The following is an 18,148-nucleotide window of genomic DNA, read 5'->3' on the forward strand; positions in this document are numbered from 1 at the left end:
ATAAAAAAGGGGTGAGATATAATGTTATGATTAGCTTTAGAGGCACACTGAGCATAAAATATACACTTTTAAATAGGAAAGAAGTGTGAATTGGTATCTTCCTTTTTACTGGAGCGATGACTAGACTGTAGATGAACAGTCTTGGTCTTGTTAGCTGGCCAGCTTTCACATATGCGACCGGTAGTTGTACAGTTTACATACAGTTTTTTTAACTTTTCACAGTTCACTTTTTTGTTTGGTGTGTCACGAATATGTACATGATAATACGTTCAATTTATATGCCACAAATAGGGTAGGGAAAATATTAATTAATTAGGAATACAAAATAAAATGGCAAGATCATGTTGCCAGGTAGAGTACAAGGGAATGGGAAGTAATCAGACAGGATAATCAGACATTAAGTGACAGGGCAAAGGTCAGAACAAAATATGAATGAAGTCTGGATCCATCTAGATTGCGTAGATGCTTAAATATGAAACACTGACCTTGGCTATCACATTGTGAGACTTGTAGCTTATTCATGGCACTAAGAACTGCAGAAAATTACAAATAAGAGTAGCTGATAAGAACGTGACATTTTTCTCCTTACTCAAAATGAGTGGTTAATAAAACCCTTAGTCAAATACAAATTATCCATACTCCAATCACCCAAAACTAATTTTTGTTTATGTAAATCTATGGGTGGCTCACATCAACTAAGACAAATTTTATTAAAAACCTGGCTACAACTTTAACATCTTGAACTAACTTAATTCAATAACTAATAATAACTTAATTTAATAACTTGATTCAATAACATGGTGGAAAACAAGCAAAATAAACTGACTATTTTAAATTATTTATTTTCTATACTACAGTTACATCATGTATTTAAATTATCACATTGTTTTGTTTGTTCTGCAACATCCTCATCCGAGGTATCCTCATCTGTTGTATGGTTTTCTGCTTGTTGTTTGTCACTTTCATCATCTGCAGATCCGTCACTTTCACTTTCATCCTCACTTGAAGATGGATAGTCGCTTCTTTGGTCTGAAAAATAAAAAATGCACTTAGTCCGAGGTTGCATTGGTATTTGACAAGCTAAATAAATAATAACCAAAGAAAATTGCACTTGTAGCAAAACTTAGTTGGCTTATTGCTAAGAATTACGTGATGCTTAATCGTTATTTTGAATGAAGTTTCACACATAATTTAGTATAAAAACACATAGAAATGTGAATCAACTTTTATAAACAACTTATTGATAATAGAATTTTACAAGCCTGCTGGAGATACAAGAATAGAATGTTTCGTTATCAAACATTATGTTATGTTAGCCAGAAGCTATAGGTCAACGTTCTCGGTTAACCCACTTAAATACTTCTCAATAATAATTGTTGATTTATTTACAACAGGGAATTTGGGAAGTACTCAATTTGTTAAATTATTTATTAGCGAGGATAGTAAGTTTACTCCTAATTCTAAAGGCAGTAGAACGTATTTTGGGGATACTAGTTGATAACGTTTCAAAGCAAATCCATGTGGTTGGTCGAGTGGTTTGTTTTAGTGTGTATGTTCAAGGGATTGTGTTTCTGAGTTTGCTTGAGAAAAAAACAATCTGAAATAGGTCACACAACATACTACTGATATTAACTTCCAAATTTACAACTTTGTCTTCAGTAGCTTGTTTAAGTAGATAAAAAATATTGCACTTTCGAAACAAATTTTGTTAAGTTAACTGTTTTTATTAGTGTCGATGAATGAAGGAAAGTTAAACCCGTTCATGAGAAAGAGGTCCAAACCATTTAAATACTTGTACAAGTACAAAATCATTTAATTTGAAGCCTTCAAGAATATTACTCCTCAATAACTGTGGAAGCAAGCAGGTCCAACAGAGCGCGGGACTTCGATCCTCAAGCTCCTGGGTTTGAATAATGCCAATCACCAATGGATTTTATCTAAGTGATAATGCTACAACCTCTATACCGGTACCTAACCTGAAGTGATGTGAAAACCAATCCCCGGGCCTTTAGCCTATTTTAAATAATTGAAAAATATGTTTTCTTAATACCCACCTAGCCTGTTTAACCTTTCCTGTTGAGCTGTTGCCAAAAACTCATTCTGAGCAGCTACTACCTCAGCACTTGTGGTACAAGCAGCATACTTCTCCAAAAGCTCCTCGTTTAGACTCAAAAACGAGGCTCCCCATTTAAACTTGTCGAGATACTGCTTGGCTAGGTCCTTGAAGTCTGGAAATTTAAAGTTATCACAAGTACCTTCAACAACTGGCTGCCTTTAATAAATCCCTTTTTGAACTGGACCCTATTAAGGTTGTGCTTGGGCTTTTACAATTTTTGTTTTGATACTGAAATTAAGTCAGATATTACTTTAAGTGTAATAATAAACGGGAAAAAAATTTAAAAAAAAAATTTTTGACCAGTTTTTAGTGGTTTTTAGATGTTAAAAATAGCGAACTTCGGACCGGAATTACTGGATCATTGTTTCGTATTTTGCAAATATGTTAAATGTTTCTTACGCTGTTAGATATGCTTAAAGTCATGAGCATAGTACAAATTTTATATTGTAAAAAAAATATATTTTGGTTTTGAAAAACATTTTTTATCTGAGCTCTATTTGCTTTAGGAAAAATATAAACACGTCAATCTCTTTTAAACAACTTCTATAAAATGTTCCCAAAAAATCTTTTTTTTATTATTAACGGTTTTTCTTAAATTGTGGTACATGTGAATAGAGTTAACCCCTGTATTTTTGGGATACTAACCCGCTACGCAGTCCGCGCTCGGAATTCCCCCACTACCACCACCATACACCTGCAGTGCAGATGTTGCTTTTTGTTTTCGCGCGCTTTTCCATCATCTCAGTGACGAGTGACGAGTGACTGTCACACACACGTGGCACGTGCGGTACACACCATAATCTTTTTTCACTGTGTCTTTAGTTCTATAGCTCTGTAACACTGTGTAAGTTATTTTACTTAGGACAGCTCGTTTTTTATCCGTATACCCAGAATAATGCCTAGAAAGCCGAGGCCACATAAACGAAACAAACGCTCAATAGGTGCAAGGAGATATTTAGCTAATATTAGAAATTCCATGCCTACTGCAACCTCGGTAGCAGAGACAGAAGCCACAACTACGATCCAAGAAGACACCAATGATGACATTTTTGACAGATTGCTCCTTGGACCAGGTATGATCCAATTTCATATAATTTATGTCTATTTAATCTATAATTATAAATATTTGCCTTTGTATAATAGGGAATTATACAGTTTTTTATTCGCACTCACTGCAAATATGTTTACTCACTAATTGATTGAAAAAAAAAATGAAATGAAATGACATGAAAAAGTGCTTTTATTTACAAATAAATGTACAACAATAACTTTTACGCCACACAACATTATTTACGCCACACTACATTATTTTGACGAACTTCCCATGCAAGGATTTAGTCCAGAAAACAGCTGTTTCCCGCCAGCTTATTCAAATGGGGTTTCATTGCGTAATACTGTTCTGCAATGAGTTTTACCGGACACCAATCAGCTGATTACACTGCATTTGCGTGGCAATTAGTGGTTATAAACAAAAACCTCTCTCAGAGGTTATGACTAGTGATTTTTTGTCCTTTAGTTGGTGGAAATAAATAAGGATTTGTACGTAATAAGTAGTATGGCGTAAACTGTCGTACGTAACTCGTCCAAAATGTGTGTACCGGACTCGTATGGTAATCCCGTACTCGACTTTGTCTCGCACGGGAACGACCACACTCGTCCGGCAAACACTTATTTTCAGGACTAGTAACGTAATATACTATTTTGCACTAAATACAATGGACAAAAAGCCCGCCTGTTGCGGCTGGCGTACCTGGTTAGCACTTGTACAACAATTGACTAACGTTACCACTAATTGATTGCTTATTCACTATCCTTCGCTGTCGAAAAACTGGGGGTGAATCCAGAATATTTTTTTCTAGGAAATATTATTTTTACTAAATATCATGACACTTATAATTATTACTGTGGTGCAACACAACAACTTTTATTGTATATGTTTCGTTGAAATGTGTAATTGGCATAGAATATTCGTACCTATAAAATTGGTGTATAAAATTAATTATTCTATACTGTATATTAACTAATTATAACATATATTTCAATTAGGCTATTAACAATATGAAAAATAAATTAAATATAATAAAAAGCGTAAAAGTGTCAGAATAATAATAGGGGATATTAAAAAGAGGCTATATCAGTAGCTTTGTATTAGTGTTTTTGAACACCGATTATAAACTAGTAATTGAATTTATTGTTCTATAGGACTGAAGATAATCAACCAATTTTGAATTACAATGAAGATATCTTAGAACATGATATTGAATCAGACCCGGAACCAGACTGCAGCAAAGATGATCCGTCAAGTCTACTACAACCCCTCATTGTGGAGCCTTATTCGTCGGAAGAATTGAAAAAACTAAGGGAAAATGTAATGAGCGGTAGGAGAATGGTTGATGTTGGCCACATTTTTCGGCAACTACAAGTTATCGCTTCCCACCCTATGAAATGTACAATGGGGAAGTATGAACTGAAAAAGGAAATTAGAAGTGGATTGTTCTGCACCTGGAGTTTTTACTGTGACAACTGTGAAAAGACCTATGTAGTTACCTCATTGCCTGTTGATGAAAAACAGAACGTCAATGATGCTTTGGTATGGGGAGCAATGTCTATTGGAATCGGCTTCGCTCAATTAGAGGAACTTTTCAGCCTTTTGGACGTTCCTGTAATGTCACAGGAAAAATATATACACCACGAAAAAAAGGTTGGAGATGTAAGTATACTAGCTATAAGTTTGTACTAAACTCATATTACAGATAGCCTAAAGCAATTATCATTTGCCGGAATCTAAACATTATTCCGTCATACTGCAGCAAAACTCTATATAGTACTAAGTATCTTTTGAGTATGTTATGAGTTCATCTATAAGGGAATGAATTATTGCAGGCGTGGGAGACTATTCTGGTTCACAAAATGCAACGCAATGCTGAGGAAGAAAAAAAGATCGCACTGGAAAAGGGTAATATATTTCAAGGCAAGCCGTATATCACAGTGATTGGAGATGGAGGATGGGCAAAACGATCCTATGGCCATGGAATGAGCTCTAAAAGTGGAGTGGTAAGTTAAAATTTAACTCTGTAATTTAACTTTCCATTTAAGTTCGATACCGTGTTGTTTACTTTTATATTCTATCCCCCTATACATAGTATATGGAGAAAGTATTGTTTTCCTAAACATTTTCGAGTTTGGGTTTTGAGTGTATATGTCCATTTTGAGTATTTTTTTGGTGATTTGTTTTCAAAAGTTTTATTTTTAATTGTGATTTTCCCATAAAACCCCATAAAAAACGGAAAATCGTTTTTTTTTTTAAACGACCCGAACGATTTCAATAAAAACATTGCTATGTTATAGTCCTTTAAATTCTGAACAAAATGGTAGAAATTCCATCCCTATAGAATACCATAGTTACTCCCACCGCTTACCCATGATAAAGGTTGTTTACTAGCTTATGGGAGAAAGTATGTGTCAGTTTGCCGATACCGTTTATTTTACTTGTAGAAACATTCATTTTTCCTACAGTTACCTAACAATGTACATGTTCTCTCACTGATTTGTGAAAGCAAAGTGGCCAATTCGCTCATCAGGGAGACAATGTTAACATTGTCTCACTCCAGATTTGCAACTTGAAGGCACGAAATAGTGATCGCGTAACATGCAGACAAGGTCGTATGCGCGCGAAATATGTTGGCAGCACTGGCTGTAAATCAGCTGGTCAGTTGTTGTACGTATTTGTCACAACCCTTCCGGTCACGGCAGAAGCCACCATTTCATTGATTTGCCATTTGTTTACATTGAAGGTGGTTTTGCTGTCGCAATATAAGTAATTCTTTGGTTAAAAATTCTTTAAGGCTGTTTGTGTTCATTTTTAAGGAGATTACTTTTTGTTTTATAATGTTGTTTCTGATTTATTAATGCTACTTTCACATTACATGTCATATTAAAAGATCACTTCTGTGTAAAAATATGTTACGTTTCTTTACCAATTTATTCTTAGTATGAAATTAGAAATTAGCCAAATTTAATTTAAACTTTATTAATCCATAAACAAGTAAACTAGAATTTTTAATTTATTCCACATAAGAATAACGTGGTAATTGAAAACGTACACTTTTAACATTTTAATATGCCTTGTTTTTTGCCCAGGTCACGCCAGTTTTTACTGCTACTGTATATTGTACATGTATAATTATCGAATGCTTACATTACAGGGCATAATCATTGGGGCTGAAACAAAAAAGATACTGTTCCTAGGAGTAAAGAACAAATTTTGCTTCACATGTAGTAACTCCAGGAAAAAGAGGCAAGATCATATCTGTTACAAAAACTATACCGGTCCTAGTACGGGTATGGAGAGCAGCGTCATCGTTGAAGGTTTCAAGAGAAGTGAAGAGGACTACGGTCTCATATACAAGTACTACATTGGAGACGGTGATTCTAGCGTTTTTGCTCGAATTCAAGAAGGATGCCAATACGGAAGATTTGTGCAAAAAATTGAATGCGCGAATCATGTCACACGAGCTTTGAGTGACAATTTGCACAAGGTAGCCGAAAATACGCAGTACCCTCTACAATCTCGGCAACTTCTAAGCAAGCCGGCTCCAAACGAATCCATTACAAGACTTGAGCGGATTGTAAAAGGGGTCAGGACCGCAATAAAAACATGCGGATCCAGTACAAGTACGACAAATGTGCCAAAACTTAGACAGGCCATCACAAACTCACTGGACCATGTGTTTGGAAACCATGAACGATGTGAAGAATTTTGCGTAAGAAAGGAATCAGGGGAAGAAAATGTAATAATGCAACTAGATCGTGATTTTCTAAACAAATTAAGGACCGTCATTGGGAATGTTGCGAGCAAATGTCAAAGTCTTGTTTTCAATGAAACCACCAATCTTGCCGAGCGGTATATGGGGTATGTTGCAAAGTTTACTGGGGGCAAAAGACTGAATCTAACCACAGGTGGTTCCTACCAGCGGAGATGTATGGGTGCAGCCTTGGCACACTCTTCAGGGCCGAGCTGGCACCTTAGTCCCTGGAGGAAGTTTTCATCTAGAAGTCCAGGTTCTTACTTCAAGAGGAAAATACTGATGAGAGAAAAGCGAAACTATAGGAGACGCTTGTACCTGGAAAAAAACCCACCTAAACGAAAACGCCGTCAAGGTATGTTGATAAAAAGCACAAAGTTATTTTCTTATAAGGTACTAATATCATTGTTTGTACATGATAAAGTCTTTAGGTGTGATTATACACACACACTTACGGTATATTTGTACATTAAAACTATATCAGCAATCTGACAAATACTTTCTCCCATTGCCTTGCTAAAACCCCTTATGATGGGAAAGCGGTGGGAGAATTTATGGTATATTTTTCGTTAAAACCACAAAAGCTGCAATAAATATAGAACTCTAATTTTCACAGCAATTGGGGTAGTACTATTATAGCTAGGACTGTAACTACGAAAAAATACTAAACATGAATAAAAATCACTTAAACTTCTAATCAAACATACGATTTTATTTTTATTTTATGATTTTTAATGGGGAAAGCCCACAAGTTACAATAAAGTTTGACCCGTAATTTTTGCAGTAGTGTGGTTTTTTGTAGTAGGAGGAAATAAAAGTGAATTTAAAATTGTTCCCTGATATTTTAAACAATGTTTGTCAGAAGAAACTTTAGGGGTTCTCCTTCTGACATAATATTGCGGTTGTTGCTTCAGGTGGTGGTGAGTATGACAGCGAGTATGGACCTTTGGCTGTAAACCCCGACATCGAGGAGTGTGAGATGGTCTCAAAATGCTCAACCTTCCTTGACGAACTTCGGAAAGATGTTCATGATGGAAACAATTCTATTGAGCGCTCCACCATAGGCCAACACACAAATCCGCTTTGGAGAGAGAAGAGGATAAACCGGCTCACAGCTTCCCGGTTTGGATCTGTGGCAAAAAGGAAACCCCATACAGATTGCCACAACATGGTTAAATCGATCCTCATACAAAGACAACTAAATACTGACGCTGTCGCATACGGTATGAATACATTAATTCCGTAGCATCTCCTGTATAACTAATAAATAACAATTACAAAACAATGTTCAACAAATAACCAACATTACACCATTCCACTTCCATTGCAAATCCATACCATTGTCCATTCTCTACATTTACACAAACAGAAATATTATCTTACAATTAATCACATATTCCATATTTAAATTTAAAGATAACAACAAATTTATAATTTTTATAAATTCAAGCAATACTATAGAACTTTTAGCTTTAACGAGTTTTCAAAAACTAAGTAAGTTTATTTGTATATACATAGACATACCATAAGACGACAAAGAAATAAATTATGGCATGATATTAAAATTGTATGTCAGTACGTTATATGCCAAGTATATTCAATCACTGATACATACTAATATTACTCATATTAATGATAAAAACCAAAAAATTGTATAATGTTGACGATGACCGATAATGCTACTAGTCAAATCCCTAAGATTTACCCATTGTTACAGGCCGAGACAATGAAGAGCGAGTTGTTCAAATGTATGAAGGAAGAACTGGACTAAAGGTCGACCGGTGTGGCCTATTCATAGATGAAACTTACCCATTTTTAGGGGCTAGCCCAGATGGATTAGTGGAAAGCGACGGCCTGATAGAAGTCAAATGTCTATATTCAATTAAGGACACTTCTATCGAAGACCACTTGCAAAACAACAAAACCACATGTCTTGAACTTGTCAGCGGAAAGCTTCGACTAAAAAAAAGTCACGACTACTATTTTCAAATTCAAGGTCAGTTGAACATTGCCAAAAGAAAGTGGTGTGACTTCGTAGTTTTCACCAGAAAAGGAGAGTTGTTTGTTGAGAGGATTGTTATTGATGAGGAATTCTGGGCAAAAGTACTACCTAAATTAGTACAGTTCTACCAGGAATGCATTTTGCCGGAAATCATCGACAGTCGCCTCATAAGAAATTTGAGGATAAGGAATCCCCCCTCCATCATTGAGGCCCAGCAACGATTGAAAAACCGTCCTAAAAGAGGGAAAAAAGTTGTTCAAGACACAGACCACGACCTCGAAATTGAGAGACCGAAACGTTTGAAACTAAACACGGTTCCAACACTTGGTTCACTATAGCTAAATAAATAAAGAAATTGTACAGTTATAGACAAATCAAAGCATTCACAGTTTATGTTTTCTCACTTATTTACAGTACCTTTATTATATTTAAATGTTACTTATTTTTGTGTGTGTGTGTTTCAATCAAGCCCCAAATAGAGTACAGTACGTATTACAATAAAAATTAAATTTGTAATAATCCTTATGTGCTATTTTACTTCTATTTTGACTTTATTTTTATTTTCGTAGTTGCAAAAGGATCTTACAGTTTAATGTAGTATGGCAAAATAATTTTGAAGGTGCCTCCTAATGAGGCATGTGGTTGGTTTTTTTATACAGTACACTTATACCAAATTATAAAATCGTACATAAAAATATTTTGACTATAAATATAATGTTAAATTTGCCTACATTACACAAAATACATCATACTGATATTCTAACAGGTTTTAAAAATCAGTGTGAATGTAAGACACATTATATTGTGCATATATTCTTATGTTAATACTAAGGTTGTAATTTGAATTATTATTTTATGTTACAATTAATTAAGTTGAAGATGAATCACAGACTTCCCCCAGCCCATGACCTGAGCCCGGGATAATTAAGTTGAAGATGAATCACAGACTTCCCCCAGCCCATGACCTGAGCCCGGGATACCAGCGACTAGCGTTAGTAAGGCGACACAAGAAGACAAGACATCTCAGAATTCAGATAAGGAGATAACGCAAACAATAGCAGCAGCTATCTGCGCGTTAGGTTTTTGTATTCATTAGATGGTTCGGCGTGGTGGGGAGGGGATGTTGAGGGGAACAGACGGCGGAGGGGGAGAGTTGAGCGCTGCCAGTACTAGTGCTGCGATCTAGGCGGAATAGTTTGGCATAAATCGCCCTAGCACAACGTTAATACTTGGTGCATCTACGTACCCATTCGGTCCCACATAAATCGACTGAACACAAATTTCAAAAAATCTAAATTAAAAATTTCTTCCATCTAAATTAGGACCTTTATTACTCGAACCTTAATATTTTCATAACCCCCTTGAATGTAAAATAATTAGGCCTAGCTATATCAGAATTACAATGCTAAAACTACCTTTATTAGTAGAACTTTGAAGTTTTGTGATCTGTAATATTTAACATCTAAGTTTTTTATTCAAATGCCACAATAATTCAAAGTTTTAAGCCAGTAGTATTATCAAGATTTTAAAACAATTAAAATATACTCACAAGATTGTGAGCGCAAGTCAGCTGTTTTTGATTATTGTTTGGATATGAAAATCTATCTTCTTTGTTTGTTTAGCTAGTTCTGTTATGTTAGCCTGTTAGTTTATAGTTATTGTGATTATTTTGTGCACGTCGGACATCATGATGTTAACTATGACACAAATGAACTTTGATATACAACTTAAAGAAGTCAAAATCGTTTAAGAATGTGGATTTCCAAAATACATCATACCGACGATTTTGAAAAACCGGCAATATTATGAGGTTGAAGGTGAGTATTGAAACACCGTATTTACAGACCTGAATCGAAAAGTCTCAAGTTAAACATAAATAATTACCATTCCAATAGAATAGATACAGTACCGTACTCTGTATGCATAAATAATTATTGTTTTGCATTCTATATGTTACACTCAAACTCCGAATACTGTATTTAAAACAAACAAGTTGTTAGAACTCGTGTGAAATAAAGAACTTTTACAATTATTAAATAATACAGAACTGATTTTATTCTGATAAAGAACAAATATTTTATAACATTTCTCTATTTAACTAAATTGTTATGTTCTTGATCACTTTCTAAAATCCTTACCACAACTCTTCTCAATTGTTTGAATCAATTAAAATAAACCATCTGTTAATTAAAAGCAAAGACTAACAAATTATTATATTTTATGTTGATTAATATTGAATTTGTACTATATAAAAATAACTCAATTTCCAACACAAGTAATTCATCCATTGTTACTACATTGTTTTATTTCTGAGCCTAAATTTGTTATGTCAATTTGATTTTTAGCTTGCAAGAGGTTCGATTTACGTTTATCGTAAATTAAAATTACATATTAAATACTGCACTGTGTATTTTAATTTACACCAAATTAACTTAAGAGATTACCTTTTTTTGTTGTTGCCTATGTTCTTGAGTAAGATGTTTGTGTGTCACCCTATGCATTTTAAATTATAGTGAGATGCCACACAAGCTGGTGAATTTTATAGGATGGCACAAAAACATCTTACTGGTTCTCACGATTATATACATCAACAGAAAAAGGAAATCTAATAGGGTAATTTTATAAATTAATTATGTAGCAACCTTACTGGTGATGTAGAAGGTAGCAGCTAAAGCTTCAACGCAGGATAGTTGGCAAGGCTTGCCGTAGTTGATCGGGTTGGCAGCGACCAGGAATGGCAGCAGACGAGGGTGAGGTGTCCTCATCCTGCCGAAGGGCGTCTCTTCTATCCTGGCCCAGGAACAGTCGACGACCGCGGCTCCGTGGAGTTTTACAATGTCATGGTCAGCAGGTGACACACACTGGCAAAAACAAAATTCAATAAAAATTGATCAATAAAACAAAATTTGACTAATCTGATTCAATTAAGACGTAAAACATAGCTTAATTATCGTAAAACATGGTTAAATTATTTTAAAAGGCCTACATCATTACCAAGTAAAATTACCTTTTCACCAACTGGCGTAAGAACAATTCCTGAAAACCGCTGGCCCAGCCGAAGTACCTTGACTAGTTTCTGACGAACTAATTTTCTTCCTGAACATTTTTTTGGGTCGCAATGCTCCATGTCCCACATTGCGACTGGAAATGGTAGGGCAGTGGCACCACCTGTAAAAAATGGAAAGCCAAAGATTTAAATCCTCTGACACTAAAATTTATTGAAGGCCTAGCTGTAAACATTTGAATCTTGATTACATGGCAAAGAGGAACTTCGGTTATAAAACACTGGACATTCATGTATTGATTTTTAGGACTAGGACAATTTTTTGATCGAGAGGAAAAATAAGTTAAAATAATCTGTTATAATTACAGTAGACTCCCTCTTATCCGGACACCTTTTAACCAGACATCCGTTTAGCCAGACTACACTCGGCGGAAATGACATCTCTTTAACCGGATAATTTTTATCAGCACATCTGTTTAACCGGACTAGATCGGCAGGAAAAGGGCGGTACTGAAACAACTGTTCTCGTGATAAAGATTTGAGACCAGTGAACACGTGTCTAAAATACAATATCCTCTACTAAATTTAAGTCAAATACTGTATAACATATGCATTAAAACGGTCCGTTTTAACTTTTTTTTGGGGACGTAGGTTTAACAGGAAAAACCATTTCGGACTGGCCTCAGTCCCGAGGAGTTCGGAGAAGAGGGAGTCTACTGTAGGCTAATTGAATTAGTTGGCTGTAACAAAAGTTACACAAAAGTGTTAATTAGTAGGTTAGAATAGTTTATTAAGGAAGTGGCATAATTTTTTTCTATAAATATCAGCAGTTCCTTTGGTTTTAAGACTATTTGAAAGGCTGAAGGGGACAATTGCCAAACTGTCCCAAGACCTCTCCAGCTTATTTAGAGAAAAAAAATCTATTGAGTTTAATTTAAATAACTTACCTAGTTGCTCTGCCTATGCTTTGCAACTTATTGAGAATACAAAAGAGAATAATGTGGTTCTTTACAGGGACATATTTCCGAATAGGCGGACTGGACTGGCGGCAAATTTTAGGGGCAGCAAAATTTTGAGGGTAAAAAAATAAAATAAGAGGTTTTAATCTAAAAAAATTTTTAGCAAATAATTCTGGGAACGGCAAAACAGCCATTTCAAATATTTTGATTAAGTATAAAACTATTTCAGAACGCATTAAAGTCAAACAAACGTCAATAGTTTATTACACAGCTGTGTAGAGTTGTCCGTGCTGCCCTATTGGTCTGGCGGACACGCTCGCCGGGGGAGCGGGTCGCCGTGCCGGCCGCTATATAGTGACAAACGAAGAAAACACTCCCCTTTGTTTACTTCATACACCACTACGCAGCGGCAGCGCTAGCTGCAAGTTTCTTTTGCTAGGTTAAAATCAAGAAGGAAAGTGTGAACAAAATACTTACTACTGTACCAAACTTAACTAGTTTAAAATTGTATATTCTTTCTGTAAAAGTACGTAATTTTTTCTTTGCGATTCATGTGTTTTTTGTAAATTAAAAAATAATATAAGTAAACATATTTCTTTCATTAAAAATCAAAGCCAATAGCACGTCTCTCAAGTGGATCTGAATAAAGTGTTCAATGAAAAGCTTTATAAGAACCATTGTATACAGACAATTTGTGTGCCGTTTCAAGCCGCAAAATGGGATTGTAAAAATGCTGTTTGGATAAAAAAAGTTGCATTCCGTGTAGGCCTATGCCAGTCAGAATTTGTTGCATAAAAACGGCGCAAAAAACGTCCGTTAAAAGGGGTCGAAATGAAATAGTATATTTCGTACCTAGGGCCAAAAATGAGGTTTCGCCGGCTCGAGATAGTTTTTAAGTTCGAGACGAAGTCGACTTATAACGACCAAGAGCTGTAAAACCATTTCGGTCCGTGGTACAAACGCTATTTTTCACCACACTATACCTTATTAGCACTATTCAGTATTCACCACAATAATGATAAACACTGATAGGCAACACAACTACAACTTTAAGGTTATGTAAAGAAATAATTTGAGGAATAAGCAAAAATTAAAATAAATAGTTGCTAGGCAGCGGTGACAGTAAAACAATTCTATTGCAATGCTATGGATACTGATTGTGTATTTAATATGCATTCATGTTTTAAGAAAGTAAGCGACCAGCTGATTTTGCGGCCCTAGTAATAATTTAGCGTAAAAACCTGCTCGGTCCCCAAATGACGATGACAGCTGGCATGGCCGGCAAAACGCAACTTTCAGCCACCAATTAACGCATGTCAAACAGCTAAAAACATCATAGTGTGGTGAAAAAGTTATTAAATTTGTTGATGCAGCATGCAATATTACCGATTATTTTTCTACAAAATCAGCTGACAGGGCATGTATTGGCCATTGGGGTGATATTAGTGAGGTCGGGGTGTGCGCTGAAAAGTGGGTGGGGGGGAGGGGGGGCGGCAAACTTTGTTGCCTAGAGGCAGCAGATACCTAAATACGTCCCTGGTTCTTTAAAACTACCATAAGAAACATTTACACACATTTTGACTGGGACGGTGGCGTCATTCTGTAATCCAGCTACTAGGAGGTCACGAATTGTGGATATTTATAGAGATACACTGTGGATGCGATACTTCCTGGTGTGGATTAACATCCACACTAGCGAGTACTACGACTATCTGCAGTACTATCCTGGTAATTAAACCAATTCACTAAAACCAAGGCAAGAATGTGGTTCAGATTCCACTGTAAACTGTAGGTCCCTTAGTTGCCATTTAGCTGTTTGGGCTATTAATTAACAGCGCTGTGTCTAAGGAATATGTCGGCCTTAGTCACTAACAAGACTACAAGATCCCGCCATTCATCCTACACTCATATTTGGGTTAAAATACGCACATAGTGGCGTCCCCATCTTAAATAATTAATTGAAGTGATTGAGGTATTCATTGATTAAAGAGGTAAAGCTCGATTACACTTTAATTTTACAAAAACAGTCTGCAGACGACATAAACTAACAACTCGATATATTATAACCTAAACTTTAACTTACCTAATCTAACCTACCTTCAAAGGACTTAATGCAGTCACCAATTCACATAAAGCACGACCTATCACCCTAACATGCCTTTTCTGACATCAAAAGGAGTTTGCTTACACATTCTAGAGGTTTGGTTAGGTTAGGTTATGTTAGAATAGCACTATTTTAATGTGTAATTTCTAAACGGCGAAATATAAATCAATAAATCATTAATAAGGATAAAATACTGGTAACAATAATACATTTTTAACTTATTGGTCTTAGAAAGTGAAAAGTGTAACTTAATCAGGTGATTTTCATATTGCAGAATCGAGTTAGCTAATAAAAATTGTCACTTCCATTTGCTTGACCATGATTGAAAACAATCAGCTGGTTGGTTTACTTAACCCATCCCATAGTACATTCCACTTGTAACGTCATCCATCCTACCTTGTTTATTGTAATGTTAAGTATGTTTTTACGGCGATATCTTGAGAAATATTCATCAGCGGTGAAAATTAATGGTATATTTGGATTCAGGAGGTAAAAAACTATAAAGTGAGATATCAAAATTAAAAATTCGTTTGGAGGCACCTGTACGGAATAATTACCAAAATAACTTTCAACTTCCATGGACCTATCGATTGTTGTGATGGAGTCAGATGTCAGTTTTACCGAAATGATAGGCCTAGTTTCAATCAATATTAGCGTAGCCCAGTTAAGAAACTGTACCCAAAATTTTAGTCAGCCTAACACGTTCGCTGCTGAAAACCTTTAAACAAGGTTGTTTGCATTGATGAAGGACGATATTTCCCGCCCCTTGATAGCGGCGCCTCCCGCCCCTCGCAGTGAACGTGTTAATATAGGCAATATACCTAGCCCTATTAAGTTATGGCAAGTGACTAATGCTCCGTATTAGGATGAACCATAGGCTATCTGTTGGCACAAACAACCGAATGAAAATATCGATCAATATACCTATCGATTATTCGATATATTGTTTGGTTAGTTGGGTAGCGTTAACCTAACCAAACTAACCAAACGATATATCGAATTATCAATATTAGGCTACTCATTCGGTTGTTTGTGCCAACAGATAAGGAAGTGTACCCGGATGAACATCAGTTTGGTTGACGGAAGTGGGTGTACTTACTTCCTTCATCATCTTCTGTTAATTTCAATTTATGGCACACATCACTTAAATCTTCGTCATTGGAAAAACTTCTTTTCTCATGTGTATGCTTTTTGGATCTGTTGTCTTTCTTTTTACTTGAATATGCACTGTTTTTGTTGACTTTCCCCCGCTTACTCATTATAAAATCAGTTATAATAAATTATCGGCTTGTCAAGCACAATATTTAAATAAAGTCTAAAAGAAAAAATAAACAGTTTTGAGAAATAACACTAAAGATGTCTCACTAAAAATAAAAAGTTAGGTTAAAACTCACACTGTCACACAGTGACACAATACAATAGACACAATCACAAAATCACACAGCGCCGTCAGCCAAGCCAATACACAAATATCAGCTGATAAATCAGTAAACAAAATGTTAATTCGTTTTATTTCGCATTTTATTCCTGAGGTTATAAGCTAGTTATATAAACCATGCAGCTGAAGAGTCCATCGAGTACATCCTCTGATAGATCTAGGTTTTAGTAGTCTATGGTTTTAGCATAGATAAAACAAGAGACTATGTTTTATCATAGATAAAACATACTCCCTTGTTTTATCTATTGTTTTAGTTGAGTATTTTTAGACGATATGCTAATGTTTTTAATTTGATAATTCCTATTTAATCAAATTATAAAAAATCTATATATTAATTTGAAACTGTTTTTCTTTGTGACAGCTAATTTGAGAGAACGGCTGGGTGTAAAAACTCGGTAGGGGTCTCTAAAGAAAGGTCTTGGTCTGTAGATGAGTCATCAAAAGAGAAACGTGATAAATTCCCTTGGGGCTCTGCCCCAGTGGCCTTTAAATTCCCATCCCATGTTATTCTTATGGAGGAAAAACAGGGTTTTGTCACAGCTAATTACAGAGAATGGCTGGGCGTAGAAACTTGGTAGGGGTCTCTAAAGAAAGGTCTTAGTCTGTAGATGAGCCATCAAAAGAGAAACAATGTAAATTCCCTTGGGGCTCTGCCCCAGAGGCCTTTAAAGTTACCTCTTCAGATTTGTTTACATTACGACCATATGCATACATTTACACTACTTTTGAATGAAATAGCTGTTAAGATTTAAATTGTGATTTACTAAATTTGTCAAAATGAAGTACCTATTTGCAATGGTTTTTTTTTTCTGATTTTATAATCAATTTTCTTCTGAATCGTGCCATGTTTTGCAATATATAAGTTGTTCTATTACCAAATCAGTGGACAATCCTAATATCACAGTAACTCTTAAAATTATTTCTTATGGCGTTAACTTATATCTATTGTATGGGTTGGTTTCTGTCTTTTTTACCACTTCTTGGATATTGCACGTAGAAGATATTCTTTGGCGTATTGCATCTGTAGTAGACGATACTTGGTTGGTGTAATTTTTAAAATTACAATGGGAAAAAGTGAGAAATACTGGACAATTTGATATACTAAAAATAAAACTGAATTAACATTGTGCTACATTTCTTGAGCAATAATTGAAAGAGCCGATTTGCAAACAATGGAAACAGGAAAGTCATAGAACACAACCATGTACAGTAGAGGAAATAGAAATAATGTTTTTTTTTTCATTTATAATCTATTATAGACAACCTAATGCGGCTATGAGTATGGAAAATTTGTAGAAAACACTAAAAAACAAGGTCAGCTTTTGAAAAAAGATGAGATATTTACAAAAAATTTTGATTAAATCTAAAACTGTTGTGTACATCTTGAGTATTTCCATAATCTTTGAGTCGACTCTTATAAAGTCATCAGAAATTATGAATGTTATTCGTTTTAAAATAACGCCTGTAATGCTTCGCAATTGCTCGAATTCGAGCAACAGGTACACTAGTATAACTAATAATTATTTAGTTAAACATTAGAAAACTGAATGTTTAGCATACATTCAGTAAAATAATTGGATAAAAATATTTTTAAGCACTGCGTGTATCCTTCTTTATCTACCCTACACAATTAGACAATAAGTAGATTTTTATTTTCTTGAATGTTAGAAATTAGAATTTCAAATGCTTTATCTTTTCACTATAAATAATGACGCCCTGA

At 35.1% G+C, this 18,148-nt stretch overlaps 1 protein-coding gene across 1 annotated transcript; it reads right to left on the reverse strand.

Moving 5' to 3' along the window:
- Window positions 1–831: 831 nt before the first annotated feature.
- LOC129003056 (18S rRNA aminocarboxypropyltransferase) lies at window positions 832–16,378 on the reverse strand. Its single transcript, XM_054431267.1, has 5 exons — window positions 16,090–16,378; window positions 11,931–12,091; window positions 11,571–11,784; window positions 2,055–2,228; window positions 832–1,029 (listed from the first exon to the last, which is right to left on the reverse strand). Exons 1-5 carry the CDS (start codon window positions 16,247–16,249, stop codon window positions 863–865), a joined length of 876 nt encoding a protein of 291 aa, XP_054287242.1. The 5' UTR covers window positions 16,250–16,378; the 3' UTR covers window positions 832–862.
- Between the last annotated feature and the right edge of the window lie 1,770 nt (window positions 16,379–18,148).

The sequence above is a fragment of the Macrosteles quadrilineatus genome, unplaced genomic scaffold (assembly GCF_028750875.1).
Source record: "Macrosteles quadrilineatus isolate MER2022 unplaced genomic scaffold, UCM_ALF_1.0 Scaffold_9__3_contigs__length_116548681, whole genome shotgun sequence".
NCBI lineage: Eukaryota > Metazoa > Arthropoda > Insecta > Hemiptera > Cicadellidae > Macrosteles > Macrosteles quadrilineatus.

Coding starts and splice junctions, on each gene's coding strand:
- LOC129003056 (XM_054431267.1), bottom strand. CDS start 16,249: ATGAGTAAGCGGGGGAAAGTCAACAAAAACAGTGCATATTCAAGTAAA. Junction 2,229..11,570: donor TGCTACCTTCTACATCACCA/GTAAGGTTGCTA, acceptor TTAAATTTCCAG/ACTTCAAGGACCTAGCCAAG. Junction 1,030..2,054: donor GGAAAGGTTAAACAGGCTAG/GTGGGTATTAAG, acceptor TTTATTTTTCAG/ACCAAAGAAGCGACTATCCA.